Source organism: Plectropomus leopardus, chromosome 22 (assembly GCF_026936395.1).
Source record: "Plectropomus leopardus strain MGB_pleo_1.0 chromosome 22, ASM2693639v1, whole genome shotgun sequence".
Taxonomy (NCBI): Eukaryota; Metazoa; Chordata; class Actinopteri; order Perciformes; family Serranidae; genus Plectropomus; species Plectropomus leopardus.
In genome coordinates, this window is record NC_142197.1 from 9,753,826 (window position 1) to 9,774,578 (window position 20,753).

The 20,753-nt window shown below is 41.2% G+C and overlaps 1 protein-coding gene across 1 annotated transcript in view; it reads right to left on the reverse strand.

Moving 5' to 3' along the window:
• Positions 1 to 4,376: 4,376 nt before the first annotated feature.
• Positions 4,377 to 20,753, reverse strand: part of snd1 (staphylococcal nuclease and tudor domain containing 1) — a 245,423-nt gene continuing 229,046 nt past the window's right edge. Inside the window, exons 23-24 of the mRNA XM_042511217.2 lie at positions 10,044 to 10,088; positions 4,377 to 5,381 (exon numbers count right to left, since the gene is read on the reverse strand). Coding sequence (XP_042367151.1) covers positions 5,316 to 5,381; positions 10,044 to 10,088 — 111 coding nt within the window. The 3' untranslated portion in view covers positions 4,377 to 5,315. The remainder of the gene's footprint in view (positions 5,382 to 10,043; positions 10,089 to 20,753) is intronic.

The window sequence follows — 20,753 nt, forward strand, 5'->3', positions numbered from 1 at the left end:
CAAGGAAAAGAAGTCTTGCAAGCTCGAGACCACCTCGTGGGAGCTAGAGAACCACATCAGGGAACAGTTCGGTGATAGCAACAAGAACCCCCCCTCGGCTCACCAGGGCATGTTCGCTGCCGTCCAGAACCCGCCTTTAAATTCAACATCACACTACCCAAGTTGACAAGGATCAAGCAGATGGTAAAAAAAAAAGCAAGATCTGCATCAGCACCTGAAACAAACGGCGTACCTTACAAAGCAGGGGTTACAACAATCCATTGATCTGCATTGATTAAATGAGCAATTATCATGTAACATTGATGCAAAGTGTAAACATAGATCCATATCATCCTCTTTCAGATGTGCCTTTAAGTGTCACTGTCATACAGCAAAACTTTTGGAAAAACTACAGTTTCAGAAAGCATTTTCAAACAGAATTAACCAATTTTAATTATTTCCAATTATGTATATGTTGTTTTTATCATTTCTGGCCAAAAGCAAAGAAAGGGGCCTCTCCTGTAACCGACTGTGTTAAATGAGTATATAATAAATGCTCATATCGATCATTGGCCCTTAAATCAAACTTAATCTAAATCATATTGAGGCAGACTTTGGAATAGAGACAAATTTTGTATCATTGTTCAAAGTATCAATATAATATTGCATTGTGATAATAACCAGTCCTTTACACCGCTACCACAAGGTATGTAAGAATTGCCACATGGTGCTGAAGCTACTGCGCATTAATGAAAGCTGCCCCATCAGCATGAAGCAGAGCCGTAACCACGTTCATACCAAAAGAGAATGATTTCCGTATCATCACAGAGTTTAATGGCTTGCCCTGCTAAATGTGGAAGGGAAGATTTTCTTCACAGTGGTGGCTAGAAGCACGACCAACTACCGTCTGGCTAACAGCTACATCAATACCAGCTGCCAGAAGGCAGGGGACCAAGGGTTTCCTGGTTGTGTCGAACACCCTGCCAAGATCTAGGAAAAAATCCAGACTGCCAAAAGCAAGAAGTTAGATTTCCATGTACTTTGGCTGGACCTGGCAAACGCCGGCAGACCTGTTCCACACAAGCTCATCACCTTAGCACTCAACTTTTTCCACATGCCTTCCTGCATTACAAATCTGGTCTCTGCCTACTTCAACAACTACTATGTATGTCTTCAGCACAACCCAGGAAACCACGACTGCTTGGCATCAGCTTGAGAAAGGCACAGCAATGGGTTGATCGATCTCACACATCCTGTTCAGAGCAGGCTTTGAAGTGTAATGGGAGTTCCCATTTCTCATCATCATCAGAGCAGGGGTCCATTTGCAAAGACTTGAATTAAACTATCAGAAAGGCAACTGTTGGCTCAGTGTTGTACTGAACAACAAATTTCCAGAAGAGAAGTCATACTAATTGGTACAATACAGACACAATACAGTCTGAGAAGTGAGATCTGAATCAGGACAGTGTCTTCCAGCCACAAGGACCGACATGGCTGATGTCACAACATTCCTACAAAAAGCTGCTTGCATGACAACAACTGTTGAAGGGACTGGAGGAGCTCCTCAGCTGGGCAAGGATGAAAACTAAACCAGTTAAGTCTTGCAGCCTTGTCATTTCAGAAAGGGTCCAGGAATTCTAACATTGCCCTCTCTGTTGATGGAGAGAAGATCCCACTGTTGTCAGAGTGCGGAGCCTTTGGAGGCTATACACCACTGAGCTCTCAGAGAAGCACATGGCTCACTGTATCATGACACAGCTTTCAGAAGGCCTGGTGAAGATAGACCAAAGCCATCTCTCATGGAAATTTAAGACCTGGTGATATCAATTCACCCCTTTCCATCACCTGATGTAGCTGCTTAAGTTGTGTGAGATCTCTGCAATAACAGTACAGAGGATGGATCTGAAAGCAAACAACTCCTAAGTCTACCACACTGCCTCTCCAATGCTGCCCTGTCTGGAAAGAACACACTCCAGCTAGCACTGAAGTCACTCAACCTAGGCCACAAGCAAAGGTGAGGCTCTTGTTCTAGCTGAAAGACTCAACTGATCCCACAGGCAAGACTGACCTTCCCCATCAGGTCCACATATGACACCCTTCCAAGCCCCCGGAAAGTACATCTCTGGTATGGCTTGGAAACAAATAGCAGTCTCTGTGATATGTGATGTCCAAAATCCCAACTCACAGCACATTCCTAGTGGCTGCAAATCAGCTTTGACCCAGGGTCGGTATAGATGGAGCCATGACCAAGTGCTCCGAAAACTGGCAGAGGTGTTGGAGGAACGAAGGCTCAGAGCCATCAGATCCAGCAAGTCATTCTCCAAACTGCAGGTACACTTCATCAGGCAAGAAGCAGAAGCAGAAAACATCAACTGGAGGCAGTGGTCCATACTGAAACCTGGCAGATGAGGGTTGACCTTAACCAGCAGCAAGTTTTCCCCCGAAAAAACCACAACTTCCCTACGGCCAGACATCATCCTGTGGTTCATCTCTGCCAAGACAGTAATCATGGCAGAACTCAAAGTACTGTGGGAAGAAATGAGGGAGACTTTGAGAGAAAAAGGGAAAAGAACAGCAACCTTGCTGCAGCATGTACAGAAACACCAGAGGCATCAACCCTTGGATTCACTGGGTTCAAGCAAAAGAAGGCTCTCAGGTAACTGGCTAAAGAGGCAGAGAAAGGAAGCTTTGGGGTCTGGCTTAGAAGAAGAGACCCTAATTGGGGGAACTAAGAGTGGTAGGGAGATGTACCAAATGCTGCCCCACCACCCAGAGATGTTCCAGGATTAAAGGGGCAAAACCTCTGTGAAGGGTGGCTCCCAGCTGACAACATTGGCACTGGCAGAGGTGCAACAAGCAGAAATCCCAAATAACAGTACATTCTTAGTGGCTGCAAATCAGCTTTGACCCAGGGTCAGTACAGATGGCTCCACGACCAAGTGCTTCGAAAACTGGCAGAGGTGTTGGAGGAACAAAAGCTTGAAGCCAACAGAACAAGCCCATCATCCTCCAAACCAACTGTTTGTTTGGACATCACAGGGACTGCAGTTTGTTTCCAAGCCATACCATATATGTAAAGTTTTGGGGGTTGGACGGTTGACATATGTGGCATCTCTAATGTGGCCAACAAGTCAACGTATGAGGCCCTTTCCAAATGGTTCTGTGTTGCAGATACGCTGTATTTGTCTTCTTAAACTTCTGTTGTGAGTCAACTCTGTGTTTCCCTCTGTAGGGCCAATTTAACAGAGGACACTGTAACAGTCTTCTCCAAGGGCGTTGCATCTGTAAACTCCACGACTTTCTTCAGAGCTGCATTAACTGATTCAAGGACTTTAACATCCTGCCATGTCCGAATCAAATGTTGGCTGTGCCAGTCTTCGTTGCTGAATCAAACGGCCTGAGGTCAACCAGCTGGCAAAAACTGAACGGCCGCCACAGAGATAGAGATAGGGACTGTTCATTATTTCTGAGGGGAGAAGAGCTGCAGGAAAAAGGGTTAGGCATTTTAAAAAATATTAAGCACTGAGGAAGGACTTGTGTTGAGGGACATACAACGTGAAAAGGTAGTATTTTATAATTATTTTAAGTAGAAAGCTCACACCTCAGCCACCCCACTCCTCTGAAAAATTATAAAATTATAAAAGTATATCAGATATACCTGATGAAGGTCTGTTAAACCCAAATGTTAGTCATCTTCCTTTTTCTTTCTTTTTTTTAAACATTTATCTAAACTATGTATAGTTCTCAAAATGTTGGTTATTGTTTTAGCATATTAAATATTCAGATTGGCTTCGGGAATACAGAGGTTTGGCAAATGTTTGTATGTTGCTATCCTGAGATCCTGAGACAAACTAGCAGATAAATGAGTCCATACTGCGCAAAGAAGTTTGGGTTATTTTTTTTAATATTAGTGGTTGATCCCCTTAGAGGGTCATGTTTTATTTTGAGTCTTGGATTTGAGATCAGACAAATATATTTCAGACATGCACTCTTCAAAAACACAACCTCCTGAATAAAAATCATATATTAATTTGGCAGTTGCATAAACTAGTTTTCACATGATTGCTTGGGAGCAGTAGATTCTTCTGTTTAATTATTATTTTAAAGGTTTGAGGTAAAGCTTAAACTAGTTAAAGCTAATATCTATTTTTGAAAATAAAAAAAGAAAAAAAAGACAAGTTTTTAGTCAAAGACCTTTGTTGGAGTGTTTTGTTTTACAGGTAAAAAAGAACCTTTTATCTTTGTAGAGGTACCGGCCCTGTTTTTCAGAACTTGTTTTGCTAAAATCAAACATCCAGATTGAAATTCTAGGCAGAAATCAGTCAGCACTCAAAACAAGGACCACCAATTAATTTGAGACACACACACAAAAAGAAACCCCCAAAAAATAAACCTACTTAGTTTGCTTATTTTTTATTCAGCAGATATTTAATAGAATGCAAAGGTCCATTATGTGGAAACAAATTCAAACACTGTTTCTGCTGTGGCATACAGAGACAGAAAGATAAGAGACTGCCCACGACAGGATCATAACCATTATTAGAATGTAAACTTTACGGAAGGAGATAGAGAGATGATAAAATGCCACATGATGGCATCTTTTTTTTTTTTTTACTGATCATAAAAGTGTGACATAGTGAATAAACGACAAAACACTCCCCACAAAAGTCATCATCACACAGATATACACTGAAGACAAAAATAAACTCATCCTTTTTTTGTCTGTGTGGCTCCACCTACAGTATTTCTCTAAAATAAATCCATTTACACTTTTCAACATATCCTCACATTTACATGAAAGTCATTAGGGAAGCATTTGTTTGCAAAAATTAAGCGCCCCCCCACCCCCCTAAACACCCAGTCCCTTCCTGTACAGAGGAAAGCAGGGATTGGGTTAGAGCATCAGAGAGCAAAGAACGTGATTGGCTGAAACACATATGTTAAGTATTATAATAATTATCATTCATACAGGAAGTCTGCTGAAAAGGTAACATGGCAAATAACACAGATTGGCAATAGTGCAGGCTGCTTGAGCTGGCAGTGGGCCATTAGGAAAATTAAGGATGAATGGAAAGAGATTCTTGCATGATTTTTTTTTTAATTATTATTATTTTAGCATTGCTAGCATGCTCTATTTTGGAGCTACAGGGGCTAGCTGGAGAAATAAAGTATGAGCATAAGAAAAGTCAGGACTGGAGGGATGAAATGTCGAATAAAAAGGAAGATTGAGTCAATGCTTGTCGTTTAGTTTATCGTCAACTGTCTTCTGTCCACTAGCCGTCCGTGTTGGTCTTTGGAATGGTGTTAATCGGATGGTCTGTTTTCTTTTTTAATTTTTAACGGCTGAAACCAAACTCATCGGCATCGTCTGCACGGAAGTCTCCATAGCGCCAAATGTTGAGCTAAAAGGAAGATAGAGACAGATTTTATTGACCATTACGGGACAAATAACTATAAAAAGCAGTTATGTCCCCTATTGCTTTGAATGGGGCTCCAATAACCTCGATTATGTATTAAATAGTCAAAAGATAAAAGGGAGAGCGGGAGGGAGACAAAAGCCCACAATGCAATGTTGAGAGTAACATCACTGCTTGCACAGCCTAGTTTGAAGGCCGCTGCATCATCATCATCATCATCGCCACTATTTAATCCCTTGCCCATCCAGGCTGGAGGCCTCAAATACCAGCCAATCTATTACTTCTCCTATTCCATTACTTTCACATACCCACATCGCCTCATAAACCATCACATGCATTTCACAGCTAAATGTTGCCTTTATTACAATGGAATTGGCGTGTGTGTGTGTGTGTGTGTGTGTGTGTACTTTGAAGCAGCCTCCAGTATTGTTTTAGTTATTTAAATGTGATAGAAATGTTGCCATCTGAGAGGTGTTTGTGTGTACAAGTTAGAGTGTCTGAGTGGGATGTTTCTTTTTTGGCTCTCAGAAGCATGCGTGCTCAGCTGTTTATCTCGTGATTCATAGCTAATTAGCGAGTGTGCTAATTAGCAGTAGTTATTAGAATGAATGAATGAAAGCCATTTGTACATATTGCCATTTTCCTGTCTCTCACTCCACTACCTTTTTCCCCCCTCCTCTCTGGCACCCTGCAAACACAGTAGTAACTGCAATTGCGATTAGAGCCAATTCCGTCTCGGGCTGGCTCATTGTCTGAGCCGCATGCTGCATAACCACGGGGTAACTAAAAGAGCACAGGAGGGACAGCTTCCTCTAGCATTCTGAGCCATCGTGCTTGACATTTACATGAGTAAAAACAAAAAAGGATCCAAGTACTATCTATGCAAGCTCAAGGGGGTTCATGTGAAAGGCACCTCGGATCTGTACAAACACTTTCCTGTCAAAGACTAAGTATACAAACTAAAAGTTATTTGGCCTTTGCCAACAGAGCTCAGAAACTTGGGACTAAAAGCACCTGAGGAGCTAATGCAATTCAACATTTATTATTTCTTAAATTGTCTCTTTAAGGATAAAGCTGCTGATATTCCATGATTTGATTTTGTTATTGCCAAAATATCCCATGAAATTACCAAAAGCATCAATATTTTAAGACTGTGACTTCCCCAGCATATCAGTGGTATTCTGCCTCTCTGCGGCATGACCAATGATATAAGAGGTCACAAACACACATACAATATTACAATTTCTTATGACATACTATACGATAACATTTCTTTGTTTTTTCCATACCATGACTTTTTTATGATTTACTATACTATGAACCTTTTTTGTGTAAAAAAATATTCTATTATTTGACATAATATAATGCGTTTTTTTTAATACAATAACTTTAACTTTTTTTAATGATATACTACACTGTATTTTTTGCATACTGTGCAATGTAAAGTTTTGACATAGTATACTACATTTTTCATGACATACTATACTATTTATGACACACACTTTTATGACATGCTATTCTGACGCTGTTTTGACGTACTGTTCTACGACAATTTCTTATGTCACACTATACTATGGCATTTTTACATACTTCACGGGGACATTTTTATGACAGACTATACTGATTTTCTTTTCTGACAAACTATACAATTAAATTTTTAACACATTATACTATGAAATTTCCTACCACAACACTGTCCTTTTTATTTTAATGACATTCTACACTAAGACATTTTTGACATGTTATACTATGCCATTTTTAATTAGTATATACTATACTATGGCTCAGGGCCGGCTCTAGCCATTTTGGTGCCCTAGGCGAGGTCAGAGACACCGGGATTTACACTGTCAAATTGGCTGGATGTGGTGATGCTGGTGGTGTCTGCTGCCTGACCTGCAGCTGGATTCAAACATACAGTAAATCCATACTGTTACACCACTGCATGAAGTCTGTTGTTTCATTCTTCCTCATGTAAAGCAGCACTGTACAAACTAACTGTATTTAATTTGACTAATAATATTCAGTAAATAAAAACTTCAGCAACAATGATTACAGCAGTTTCCCAGAGACCACAAATAATCGGCTAAATGTACACACTTCAGAGAGATGTGTAGATGACAGATTAGAAGGCGCTTCTCCAGCAGCTGCTGGGAGCTTCTGCAAAAGTTTCCAGAGTGAATCTGGACAGTAATAAAGTATATTAGCACAGGCAAAAACATGCACCTGCAGCAGACAGTGTAGGACAAACACCTGCTGCAGTGCATCAATTATTTCGTAGTTGTGATTATTCATTCATTAATAAAATAAAAGAGGATGCACCACAATTAAACAGGAGCACATGCTTAACAATATGAGTAATTATTTGTCCATATTGGTCAGCAAATTTCAGTACAGTGTCTAACGCACCTACTGGGTAGAAAGAGCCGCATTAAGCAGCCAACAGCAGCAATGAACTATATAAACTACTGGCTTGACATTCAGATGATTCATAAACATCCTTCAATTCATAGCACCTAGCATAGAATCATTATTTAGTGTCATTATCCAACGTTGCTTGATTTTAATTCACATAGCTTGTATAAATAAAAAGGTCTTCGCACAAAACAGCCTTTTTTATGTTGTAAAAGAAGAAATACCTCTGTATTTGGATCTCTTTTCCTCCTGCTATATTCTTAGTTTTATCAATTGCGCTCCTAAAGGTTTAGACCTTTTTTTATGAAAAAAGAAATGTAATTGTAGATAACTGATGACGTGCTGCTATAACGCTGTCAGCGCTCACGGTGCAGGCTGGTCAGGGACACGTCAAATGACGAGAAACAACATGGGCGCTGAGATTATTATTATTTCTTTTAAAGGCAGAACATGAGGAAAGGGCCCAACCGGCGCAGCAAATTATTATCTTTTTTCTTTTTTTTTCTTTTTTTCTGAGAGCTACCAGCAGCGCCCCTTCAGCGCTATGCGACCGCCTTTATCTCCTATGCCAAGAGCCGGCCCTGCTGTGGCTTTTTTTTTTGACAAAATATACTGAAACATTTTTTAAGACATACTATTACCTTTTTGGTATACTATGCTATGACATTTTTTGACTTTTATACTTATATACATACTATACTGTGACATTGTTCTACATACTCCATACTGAGATTTTTTTAGACATACTACACTGACATTTTTGGACATACTATACTATAATATTTTTTTAACAAACTCTACTATGACATTTTTAATCAGGGTTTGAATGATATACTGGCCATCGGTGTAGCCTTATTTTAAGGTGCGTACCTCAACCAAACATGTCACATGCATGCGCCTAAAGTTGATGTGCATGGCAGTGCAGTCAGTTGCAGGATTAAGGAAAAGAACTTGTTACTACTACAGACAGTTAGCCTACTATGCTGAAAAACCAAATTTAAGTACTGCATCTGCAAAAAACTGTATGTAGCTTTTTATTAAACTGATAGCTGTGAGCCTGGCTGACAGGCACAGCAGGTATGAAGATTTACAGTAGCTGAAGAGCAATGAAATTTCCAAAGTTCAAAATGTAATGAAAAAACATTGATGCAATTATTTCCAAAATTCAGAACAGCATAACTTCTTCTACAGATGCCAACAGCCATAATTATGTGATAAAAATGCAATTTTAGCGGGAATGGTGATTTCAGTTTTACTGATTAAAATATATAAATGATGATTATGTGATTTCTACTGGGGTCCGTACCAAACAAGCATGTTCCCTTACGTTTGGAACATGATTTGACTCATTTATAACTGCATGTTTTGACACATTTTACCTTCATCGAAAAAAATTGCAGCTTCAGTAATATTTTGATTAATTGTGCTGCGCTATAGAGCTTGGCAACGTAACGTCATCACGCAGTGCATTGTGGGTGTTGTTTGGGTTGGAGCTACTTTCCAACACCCACAATGCACTGCGTGATGATGTCGGTTGCCAAACTCTATTGGGATTTGTTGACAATAAAAAAATATAAAATATGACCAGACTTATCCTTTAGACACAGACTTGCTTTTGTATTATGCAAAATGGAAACATTCTTTGTAACCTCCATTATTAGATACTTTCATGTCATTGCTTTTAATTTTCTGATGCTTGTTTCCATTATTTTGCTGCCAGTTTCCCTTTCGACTGTCCAGACTGTTTACTGGGCTCAAATAAAGTCATTTCCACTGGACAGTGTTGTGTCAAAGCTCTGACCCATCTTCACACGAGAGCCCTGCGTGTTATGTGCTGCCTTCTATTCACTCTCCATTTTTTTCCCTTCTCTCTCTTTATGCGACACTGCACACTTTTTGCACACACATCCCCACCCCCATTTTCACAGTATGGACCTGCACAGACTGTGGGCAGCAATCCATATGGGACAATTGCGACTGCCAATGTAATGTGTCGCATCTTGAGAGAGTGAGAGAAAGGAAAAGCAGCAAAGACAAAAGAGACTTTCTCTCTGGTATTCGGCGTGGAAAAGTAATTAGTGTTGTAATGTATTCTTGTTTTGGCAACATTAGATTTCTCACTGAGAGGCAGACAAACCACAATTATTAGGAGGAGGTGGTGACTGAGATGCTGATGAAAAGACAGAGGGAACGACAATGAGAGGAGACAGGTGAGGTTTGGATGAAGTGACTTACCCTGGCACTCTTGGCAGATTCTTGACTGTTCAGGTACTCTGTCACCTAGGGCAGAAAGAGAAGAGTCATTAGCATATCACATCACTGCGTCACAGGTAGGATTTTAAAGGATTAAGGTGAATCAATGCATCCTTTCAACCTGCTCTGCCCCTGGAGACATTCCTTTTACCTGCTTACATGAAAATTCACAAGTTTCTTTGCACAAAGTTCACTTTTTTTTCAGAAGGGCACTCGCTCCCTGGATGTAAGTAAGGAACACAGTGTTCTCTGAAGATCAACAGGATCAAGATAACACACATAGACACAGAGTGGTTATGTCACTGCAGGGGATGTGGAATGCGCAAACATGTGAAGGAAGCATAAGGAGCGCACAACGCCACATTACGGCTCACTGTTTGGGGTCATTGCTTTATCCGCCGTGTGCAGGGCATCACTTCGCGCTTCATGCCACAACTCACACTCGCAAAGCCACTGGAGATGAGAGGCTCTCATACCCCCCTGTGCCTGCTAGCCTAAGGCCAACACCTCACTGGTTTGTAGCAGCAATTTATAATCAAGTGCATTCACAGGACGCCTTAAGGGAGCTACTAGCTAAAAGGGGGTGAGCCCCAATTTCTGCTTGTCTTTCATGTAGAAAATCAGAGTTCAGGAGTAAACAGGCATGGGAGAGATGTATTAACAAATAGTTTTCCAAAAGAAAATATAGTTATTCATAGTATTTCAAATGTTTGTCCTAACTGTCATTAATTCAAGCGAAATTATGTAATTTGTAACACCAAATGATACTCTTGCTCTAACAAATGAAACTTTGCTTTCATGAGCAATGAAATGCGACCTTGTTTAAGTCAATTCACTCAGGACCTTTGCGGCTACAGCCTCACATGGTCTTGTAAAGGGCTGCGATTAATCTACATATTGCTTTCTCAATAAATCAATTAATGAAAAATGCCCCTTACAATTTCCGACAGCCCAAGGTGACACCTTCATGTAACTTGTTCTTTCCAACTGACAGTGCAAAACCCAAACATGGTCAATGCATAGCTATATGACACACAGAGAAGTAGCAAATCCTTACATTTGGAAAGTTGGTACCCGAGCGTTTCTGCTTAAAAATAAATGACCTAAACTAATGGGTCAGCAAAATAGTTGCACATTTCTTTTCTTTCCATTTCCTAATCAGCTAAACTTTTCATTGCTGGTAGCTTATAAAGTATGGCTATACTACACGTCTGTGGCATTTTCTCAAACTGAACGCTTCCATTCACATGAGGAAAAAATCTGTATCACATTGAGAGTATTGGTATTAATGTATGGCATGATATATTTTTAATGATACCCAGCCCTAAGCAACATAAGCCTTTTTATGCAAAATTAAATAGGTTTTCTTTTTTTTAAAAATGTATACAAAAGCATTAAATATTAAGAATACTAAGTTTGAGTTATCAGCAATTTGTGTTGTTGTGACAGGTTAGGCTTTTTTTTTAATCATGGTGTCTTTTTCAGTCTTGCATGGAACTGCAAAGCTAAAATGCAACTACTGAGTGACAGTTTATAATATATTCAATTTTTTTTAAAATCATGTCTGTGTTCCCCTGCCATCAGACACATGTATAAAAATGTGATGCACACTTGCAATTTTTTTTTTATAAAGTCACCAGCATCACTTGCACAAAGGGACACAAAACTCTTATATCTGTTCAATGCTTTCTTCTTGACATAGAGAACTGAATGTACGCAATGTGGACATACCAGGAGTATAGAGAGAATACAAAGAGTTGGAGGAGCAGAGAGGAGAAGGCCAGTGTGCAGTGTTGAGCATATTGACTGCTTCTGCTAGAGCAGCCATTTAGCCTCATTGAATGAACCAGTGATGAGTCATAGGGCATGGGGTGGGGGGGCAGAGAGAGACGGAGAGAGGGAGTAAAAGAGGCAGTGTTTGGTCAGATGGGTACAGTGTAAGTGGATTTATGGACCTTGGAAAGCTCAAGCAGCGGACCCTCTGAGTGGAGCTGTCCTCCACCTTTACAGTGTCAGAGTGGAAACAGTGATAAAGCTCTACGCGAGGCCCTCACACACAGTTCACCTCACCTCCACCATGTTTAACCCTAGCCACCCACACCACTCACACAGTCTGTGATGGAGGAAGTTCTGTAAGTAAGATCCGTGCTGAAAATAGTTGGATTTAAAGTAGAGTTTGACAAATAAGTGGGACAAAGGGAAATATTTGCATGACAGTAAAATATTTAAAGAAATAAAGAAAGCAAAACACACTTGAAAGAAGACAGGAAAGATGAGTCACTGTGTTCTTGTAATGGAATCAATTGTGCACCACGTTTTGTAGCTTATTATAGTAGCAGATGAGCTGGCTTTCACACTCAGATGTGCACACACACAAAAACACATGCACGTGCAGGCGCGCACACAGACACCAGAACAAGGATGCCAGATGTTAAAACTGTCGAGTGTCGATGGGGCTCTGGAGTTTAATTGCTTAGCTAGCTCGTGCACATAGGTTGATTTGATAGCTACGCTGCACATGGCACCACCAAGATGACAGACCTGCAGCTGGAATCGCACAGACACTCTGTCTAAGCGAGTGCACGTGGCAAGTGTGTAGCTGGGGGAAAGTGCAGTGGCTGCACAAGTCATCCATCAAAGCCAACTAAAGGAGAGATTTTTTTGGAAGGCGTCGGGATATGGCATCGTGGTCCCATCAGGCAGATGTCACCATATGGAAGGCCGAGCCGACGATATTTCACAGACACAAAAGGCCAGTGATGCCATTTGGGCTTTGGAGGGGAGCTATCAGTGCCCGTAGCGGTTTTAGCTGTCTTTTTCTAGTGCAGCACTTGGAAAGCTAGGGGCCGACTAAAATGATGTGGAAGTGGGTCTCATATTTGCCAAAGTGGATCCAGCAATATTTGAACAGAAAAGAGAGAAATGGCTAGGAATATCAACTTTAAAAGAAAAATATATTCAGTCTTCGCTTTACCAAACTCTACACAGCTGAAAGTATTCTGTGAAAAGATGCTTAGTCAAGAGCACTACAGCACAATATGCACAGATGATATGCTGCCATATTGGCACTACCGCGGTGAGCCTCTTTGTACTCTGGTCGGGAGGGTGCCTTTCCTGGCTCGCCCGCATCCTTCACTGTTCTGCTCACTTCAGCTCAGTGTGACACAACAGCCAATCAGTGCGCAGCTGAACACCGATGATGACTGCCTTTCGGATGCTGAACAGCCCCACGTATCCTGTCCCGGATCCTTCTTTCACAGCTTTTCTATTGGCTCCAGTAGTGAGGAAGAATAGTTCATTAAGACGCAAACAGAAATAAAACTCATCTGTAGATGACTTTAAGTGCTGAAGGAAAAGGAATGTTTCTCGTTGTGAGAAACAAGCAACGTTAAACATGGGGAGGTTGGAGAGGAGGTATGATGGAGGATTGTCAGAAAGAAGAAATTATGTTCGAGGAGAGCAAAAGGAGAGAGCCCAACAAGGAAGATGCTCGAGGGAATATTTTACAGATTTTCAACCAGCTTTGTATAATAATAATGTGGGTAATATGTGTAGATGAACTATGGTAAACTTCAGTCCACCTAACCAGCGCCTAGATGGGAATGAAGGTAGGGACCCCTTCATTCCCATTACAAATGCTTAGCGGCACTTGAAGCCCGATTTCCACTGTATTTTAGTGCCCTGTTTAGCTGTAATAGCTAGAGTTTGGAAACATGTAATGGGTGCCATACCGTTTCCTGCACATTGAAAACGGAGGCTGAAAAAACTGCGATCAAACGGTAAAACTAAGCAGTGCTGATCAAATATAAACCAGGATTCTTTCATTGTGTTGCCCATCTCTCATCTCAAATGTTTTCAGAAACTTATTTTAGTGCCCTGTTTAGCTGTAATACAAGATAGTTTGTTACCAGCCGGCCGAAATTGTGTCAAACAGGCAAGTTTGCATTATGTCACCTTCCAACGGGAGCATTTATTGGTCAGGTACAATGCAATACATTCTGGTAAGTGAAGTTTTTTACTTCATGAGCAAAAGCAAATGCCACAGCCCTTTTTTTTTTTTTTTTTAAATATGATCTTGCGGCAGCAATTTAAAAAATTTAAAATTTAAAAAAGTTTCTCCTTCATAGACAGCCCAGTTTTGTGAAAAGACCATCTTTCCAGTGGTGATATACGTCTTCAAAGTTGGTTATTTTTTCCAGGTGAGGGTTGAATATGAAAAGCGACAATAAGAGGATAATGAATGAGGGGACGAGGAAAAGAAAAGGCAGTGCTTGGAGGGGGTTTGGGTGGCAGAAGGCAGCGGGTGACAGCGCGCTTGTCTGGATGACCCTACAGAGCTCCCATATGCCAGACAGATGCCATGCTTGGTGAGCAGTGGCAATGGACACTGGCAGCAGCAGAGAATGTGCTGTTGGGCTGAAGAGGATGCTGCCTGTGTGGGAGTGTCCTTGAATGTGTGTGATTAATTCTTCGCATCCATTTAACTCCGCTCAGTCTGCAACATGCAACAAAAACAACTCTCTGAAAGTTCAGCTGATTACAAAAGTCAATTTATTATAATTTCACGCTGACAGATCACTTCTGAGTGGATTTATCACGGCCCACTAAGACTAGAAAACTGATAGGAAAAAAAGATTTACAACTGCTGTCTGAGTCAATTTTAATGCATGCAGGTAACTTTCTGCTGGGGGACTTTGTGTAAGTGTGATGCTTTTCAGAAGACGAACGACAGGTGGTGTGGGTCTGGTGTTTTGGCACTTGTCAGTGTGTCTGCCTGGCTGTGAATCTGTCTGCCTGGGAGTGAGAGTGCGGCCGTGTATGTCCCCACGCTGGCCGGCATGCCATGCCCAGGTGGTGTTCTGGTAAGCATGGTGTGAAAGTGATGGATCTGAGCGAGCGCTAAGATGGCAGCTTTCTGACAGGTTGTGCGCGTCTGGTGCGTAGGTGAGCTGCCTCTTTTTTTTTCACAGCACGCAAAAATGCAAAATGAAACCAGATTTTAGATGGAGTGCATATGAAAAGCAAGTGAGTAATCAAAGTTTCAGGGTCGGGTGTGCTCTCTTGGTCCTTACTGCCAAGATGGGATGTCAGGCGACGCAAAAATCACTTGAGTGGAGAGGGAACAATGAGCCTTGTCCTCCGTGCATGTTGAGCTTTTCTCATTAACAGCAATGACGATCAGACGCACAGCCTCCCAGACACGAGCAGTCAAACATTAAAAAAAACTGCCACTCACTCCCTTTTGTCATTGTTTTTTTGTTGCTGCCTTGCTCTTGTTTTTTCCCGCCGCTCTCTCAATCCTCGTTACATCTCGTTTCATTCTCCCTCCGCCTGCCATCTCTGTCTCCTTTTGACTCCGCTGAAAGCAGAAAGCTCTGCACAAGACAGGTCGTCGTCAGCCGGAACATAACGGCTTTTATGTCTCTAACTTGCGCTGTTTCAAGTTGAGTGTACTTGGCTGAGCTGCGGATTGTAGTCCTAAGAGTTGTCTCTCATTCAACATGCCAGTGCATGAATACTGCATGGCGAGCAGAGAGTAGGCAAGGGGTTTTGGTAAAATCTGTCCTGACTTTTCATTGTGCAAGTGGTTTGATAGCGAAAGGCTTGTCCCATAAGCACCATAGTAAACCAGAGAGAGTATTCTCCTGTGTGTAAGGGAACGTCGATGTGTTTGAGCGAATGAAGGATGCATTTTTACAGATGGTAAATTTAACATCATATTTTTTTTAATCATTTAAAAAAATATATATTAGAAATTATTCCACAAATGAGCCCTAAAAAGGGTGCAAAGTGAACTATATATCGTTTGTAATTCTCTCTTTTTTTATGTGAACATACAAAAGAAAAGAGAAAATGAACATGAAGACCTTTCAATGGGAAAAAAGAAAGAAAGACAGATTAATAAATAAAAATAAAATACAGAAAATAAAAGAAAAAAGAGAATTATTTATTGTTAGGGAATTAATTATTTATGAATAAAAACAATAACATAGGGTAGAAAATAAGTAAAGGGGCAAGCAAAAAGATATGTTATGTAGACAAGGGTACTGGCTTAAAACACACAGAGAAAATGGGTGACTACTGGTTACACTACAATGTGTTTCTGACTGGACTAAATAATTTAAAAACGGTGTGAAAATGAACCATTTGTTTTGTTTTTTCTTGTCTCTCTTCAATTTCAATCACTTGGAGCATTTTCTGAGCTGTCAATGATGCAACAGAATCTTGTTTACTGTAAACTGCAGTCTTCTTTCGGATGCACGTGGACGTCAATCCAAGTTAAATCAGTTTACATCAGTCAGCTACTTCATAAAAATACATGTATTTCGTAAATCGTAAAAAGAAATAGTAGGAAAAAGAAAAGCCTTACATGTACATCATGTGTATGAGTGTCATTGTCCCTATCTGGGGTAAACTGGGAATACGCCATGTTGCACGCTGGTCCCCCCCAGCATGGCTGTCGGAGGAGATCAGGCGCTTTGGTGGGAACGTGGCATGACAAGCCCACCAGCATGGGTTCATAGAGTTAAGGAGGACACACACATGTAAAACACGAGTGCACACGCACACAACAAATGCGAGGACTAACAACAGATATCACAAAGAACATTTTCCAATGCTCTCCCAGGGGCACTGGGAAGAAAACAAGTCTTACGTAAACACTAATGTATCATAGAAATATGTCACACACACACACACACACACACACACACACACAAAAACTTTTATAAAGGCTGTGTAAAGAGCTGGCTCTTCTTTTTCTCAAATATCTATTTTCTATCTCCCGCGAGGTCATACAACTCAAAATAATCTAAGTTTGAAAAAATGTGGTGCCTCCACTCCCTCCCTGACAATCCTCCACTCACCCTCAGGGTGTGTGGGAGGGAGGCTATAGTGTGTAAATCTGTGTGTGTGTGTTTACATCTGCAGAAGATGGAATGGCGTTTGGGAAGTGGCGCGTGTCAGCTAGGACATGTCAAAAGGGCCCTCAGCGCACTGGCAGCAGGGGAGGCAACTGCCTGTGCAAGTTTGTGTGTTTGTGCCAATAACAGGGTAGCAGAAAATGTCCATTAAAGGCCCCATCTCTGACTCTACTTGTAAATTAGGTATTGAGCCATTGGTGGGGAGCGGTCATGCTGTCACACACCCATGAAGTGTGTGTGTGCAAGCGTGTGTGTGTTTGCATGTGCCCTGCTGTGGTTTTTTGGGATGAGGTGGGGGGTTCTTGATGGGCTGTGACAGGCGTTGGGGTTGAACAGGGAGGGTAGAGGCCTAAAGTCTGTCAATTGGTGGTGCGAATATGGCTAAAAGCCATTTTTAGATGGCACGGTAAAGAATTTTTGGGGTTAGAGTAGAGGTGGAGGGGACCTGATGTACTGTGGCAGGATCTGTAGGGGTGCTTACTGGCCCTACCCAGGAACATAAACTCCAACTCCCTATGTTTTTGTTCTTTTTTCATAAGTATTATTAGAATTTGTGTTCTCTGTTATTCATCTTGGGTTTACTTTCTGTGGGCTGCAGTCAACCAAAGAAAATGCTAATCAACTGAAATTCTACATTCTCTTCAACTAATCAATCAGTTGATTAGGAAAAGATTCTGCACGTTATCTCTAGATTAATGATTAAGTAAAGTGGCCACAGTGCATTGAGCGTTGTGTGTCCACCAGTGTTTTTTTCTTCTCACATTAACCCTTGCCTGGGTCACGTACAGTATACTCTGTAGTGGGACAAATGGCATGTCTCTCTTGTCGTCATGTAATGAAAAATAAATATGATGTCTAATGTAACGTTACCTTAATATTAGAGGTCGACAGATTATCGGCCTGGCCGATTATTTGGGGCTGATATTTATCATTTTGCAGATTATCTGTTTGGCGTTTTATTTTAATGATCGTCCATAAAATTATTTAGTTAAAAATTGCAACGAAAGCATCAGTATGAGAGTAACTTTTACTCTGATTTTCATTTTTATTGTAAATGCTTACTGGTTCTAAAAAAAAAAAAAATATCAGTAAACCCCTACTAACAACAAGTTGGAGTGAAATGCAGTGGTGGAAACACAACCTTATAAAATTAATACCAGTAATTGTCCGACCAATGAGAATTGGATCGGACAAGAACATGTCAGCCCTACTTCTTTCAGGTATTGTCTTTGTGCATTTCTCTTGCTTCCTTCCTCTCTACATTTCAAATAAATTGTTAAAAGTGAGTTGTGCTCATGAGGGACCCCTACACATGTACTACGTCCGTCCTCCCCACTTGGGGACAGCCTATAAGCGACAACAGCAGCATTGCCACATGAAACGTTTGCCCATGAGGCCTTATTTTGTTACACTGCACAGAAACACCAATATTCCCATGAGGCTTATCATCAGTGTCCAAACCGGCGCCTTAACAGCACGGCAGCAGCAGATCACATCACATGAACCTCCTTACTGTACGGTATGTGTACCAAAACACCACAATTGCTCTTTGATAAATGGAACAACCCATCCCTGGAGGCGTCCTGTGTATGTGTGAGCCTCCTTCCTGATTTCCTGTATGGATTCCTCCACATGCAGCTGTAGGTGTGACTACACTTCTGAGCACACCATTTCATCTTCATCTACACTTTCAACCCCCATTAACACAATTACTGTGCAATGCAACCACCGCGCTATTAACGACATCGGGGACTCTCACTGCAAAGCTACAAGCTAAGGAAACCACACTACCCGTGAGGCGGTTTATGTGAAAAGAGAAAAAAAAAAACCTGCATCACATGTGCAACTTAAAGGCTGCCCTTCTGGCCCCTCGAAGCTACTTAAAAGTCCTCTGCTCAACATTCACACATGAAAAGCAAGGCCTCGGAGTGAATACAGCTACAATACAGCGCAAGAAGATAAAAGAGAAAGAAATAAAACTACATTTCCCAGGGGGGCTGCTGGGTAATTAAAGATTCCAGGACTCTCATCTGCAGCTTTCAGTCTTCGGGAGCCACCTCACAGCTGTTTTCCCCACAGTCTACCTTCTGCTGACACACACAACTCTGTAACATTTCAATAAAGATCTAAAGCTTTACAAACATTTATCTAAGGTGTGTGTGAATGCTGCTTCTACGGTGCTGTGTAGAAGTCTTAGGCCACCATACATTTGTTATTTTAGCAAAGTTGTAATTAGGATATATATGTATTTATTCTGTCTCTTTATTAAGGTACATACTAGGACTACAGATATCATGTACAATGCATTAAAACACCCAAAAAGTCAGAACAAATAGGCTTTTTAAGACGGAAACAGACATCCTAAGTGGAAAGGGAGGTCACACTAAATACTTGCAACTTTAGTCTGTTGAATTTTTTTTATTCTAAAATATCTGTGTTTTTAATGCTATATACATATTTCCTGTATATTCTGGTTGTATTTTAGTAAAGAGTCTACTGAGGAATAAATATATGGTCATTATAACTGTGCTAAAATAAAGTTAAAGGTGGCCTAAGACTTTTGCACAGTACTGTATGTCTCTTCAGTGGTGATGGGAACTAGGCTTCGGTCGATACAGCAGGCTCTGTCACTGTTGGTGATTGATAATAATTGCGCTGGCGAGGGAGTGACAGACACTTCCGTGTTTGTAATTGACTTGTAATTAGCAAACAGGAGATTATTAGCTTGTAACGCTAATGGACTTTGGGGGGCTAGCAGCGGTGTCAGTTAGCTGAGGTGACTGGGCGAGACGCTCAGCCGCCTGGTGGCCTGTTGGAGTTTGGATCAGTCATGTTGTCGGCCGCTGCTGACAGAAAACACTGGTGAAAAGCAGCAGAGCACAAAAGACAGTGCTTCTAACCACACAGCCATCTTCCAATTGAGCTGTCATGACAGACTCATTTCAGCTACATCTTCCCCAAAAAAATATCAGGTCTGGGTGTGAGGCACAGATAGCTCCTGCAGGGACTTGTTACTCATGTACCCAATCAGGTAGAAAGAAGAAATATCTAGTTATCTGTCGAACCCACTATCTTTTTTCCTTTCTCTTTTAAATATGAGCCAACATATACACACAGTTCGTGTCTCCCTACAGTATGCCTTCACTTAAAATTATAAAAGAGAGGCATTACTGTCAACTCAGTGTGGGTTCACAGGGCAGAATCGGCTGATGCAAGTTGCAAATAATTGCAGATAACAGCGTTTTAAATCACAGCTCATTATGAGGCCAACACCAGGTCTGATCTGAGTGCCTCTCCACTTTAATTCCTGGGGATTATTGTTCATCATGACATTGCACGGAAAGACAAAATGCAAATTAGCACACGCGAAAAGCCAAACGAGCCGCCTTTCCAGTGCTGGCTAAATCGAGTCCTCAAGCTTGGTTTGGATAACATGAATAGCCAAGGTTAAAAAAAGAACAGAGGAAGGAAGGGGTGTACAAGTGAGTGAGCCTCTGAGTGGAGGAAAAAAGTAATAATGACAAGTACGGCGAAGTGATGTGCAGAAGGCGGAGAAATGGAGGAGTAAGAGGAATGGAGAGTACAGGGGCGAGTAAACAAGAAAGAAGTGATTAAGAGGAGAGCACTGGAAAGATAAGAGGTGACAGGAAGGAGAAGAGGAAGAATTGAGCGATATTGTGGAACTGAGAAAAAAAGGACGGAATCAGACTCTGAACAATGACTGGAGAGGCACATTAAGAGGGATGAAGGAAGAGAGAGAAGTGTTTTA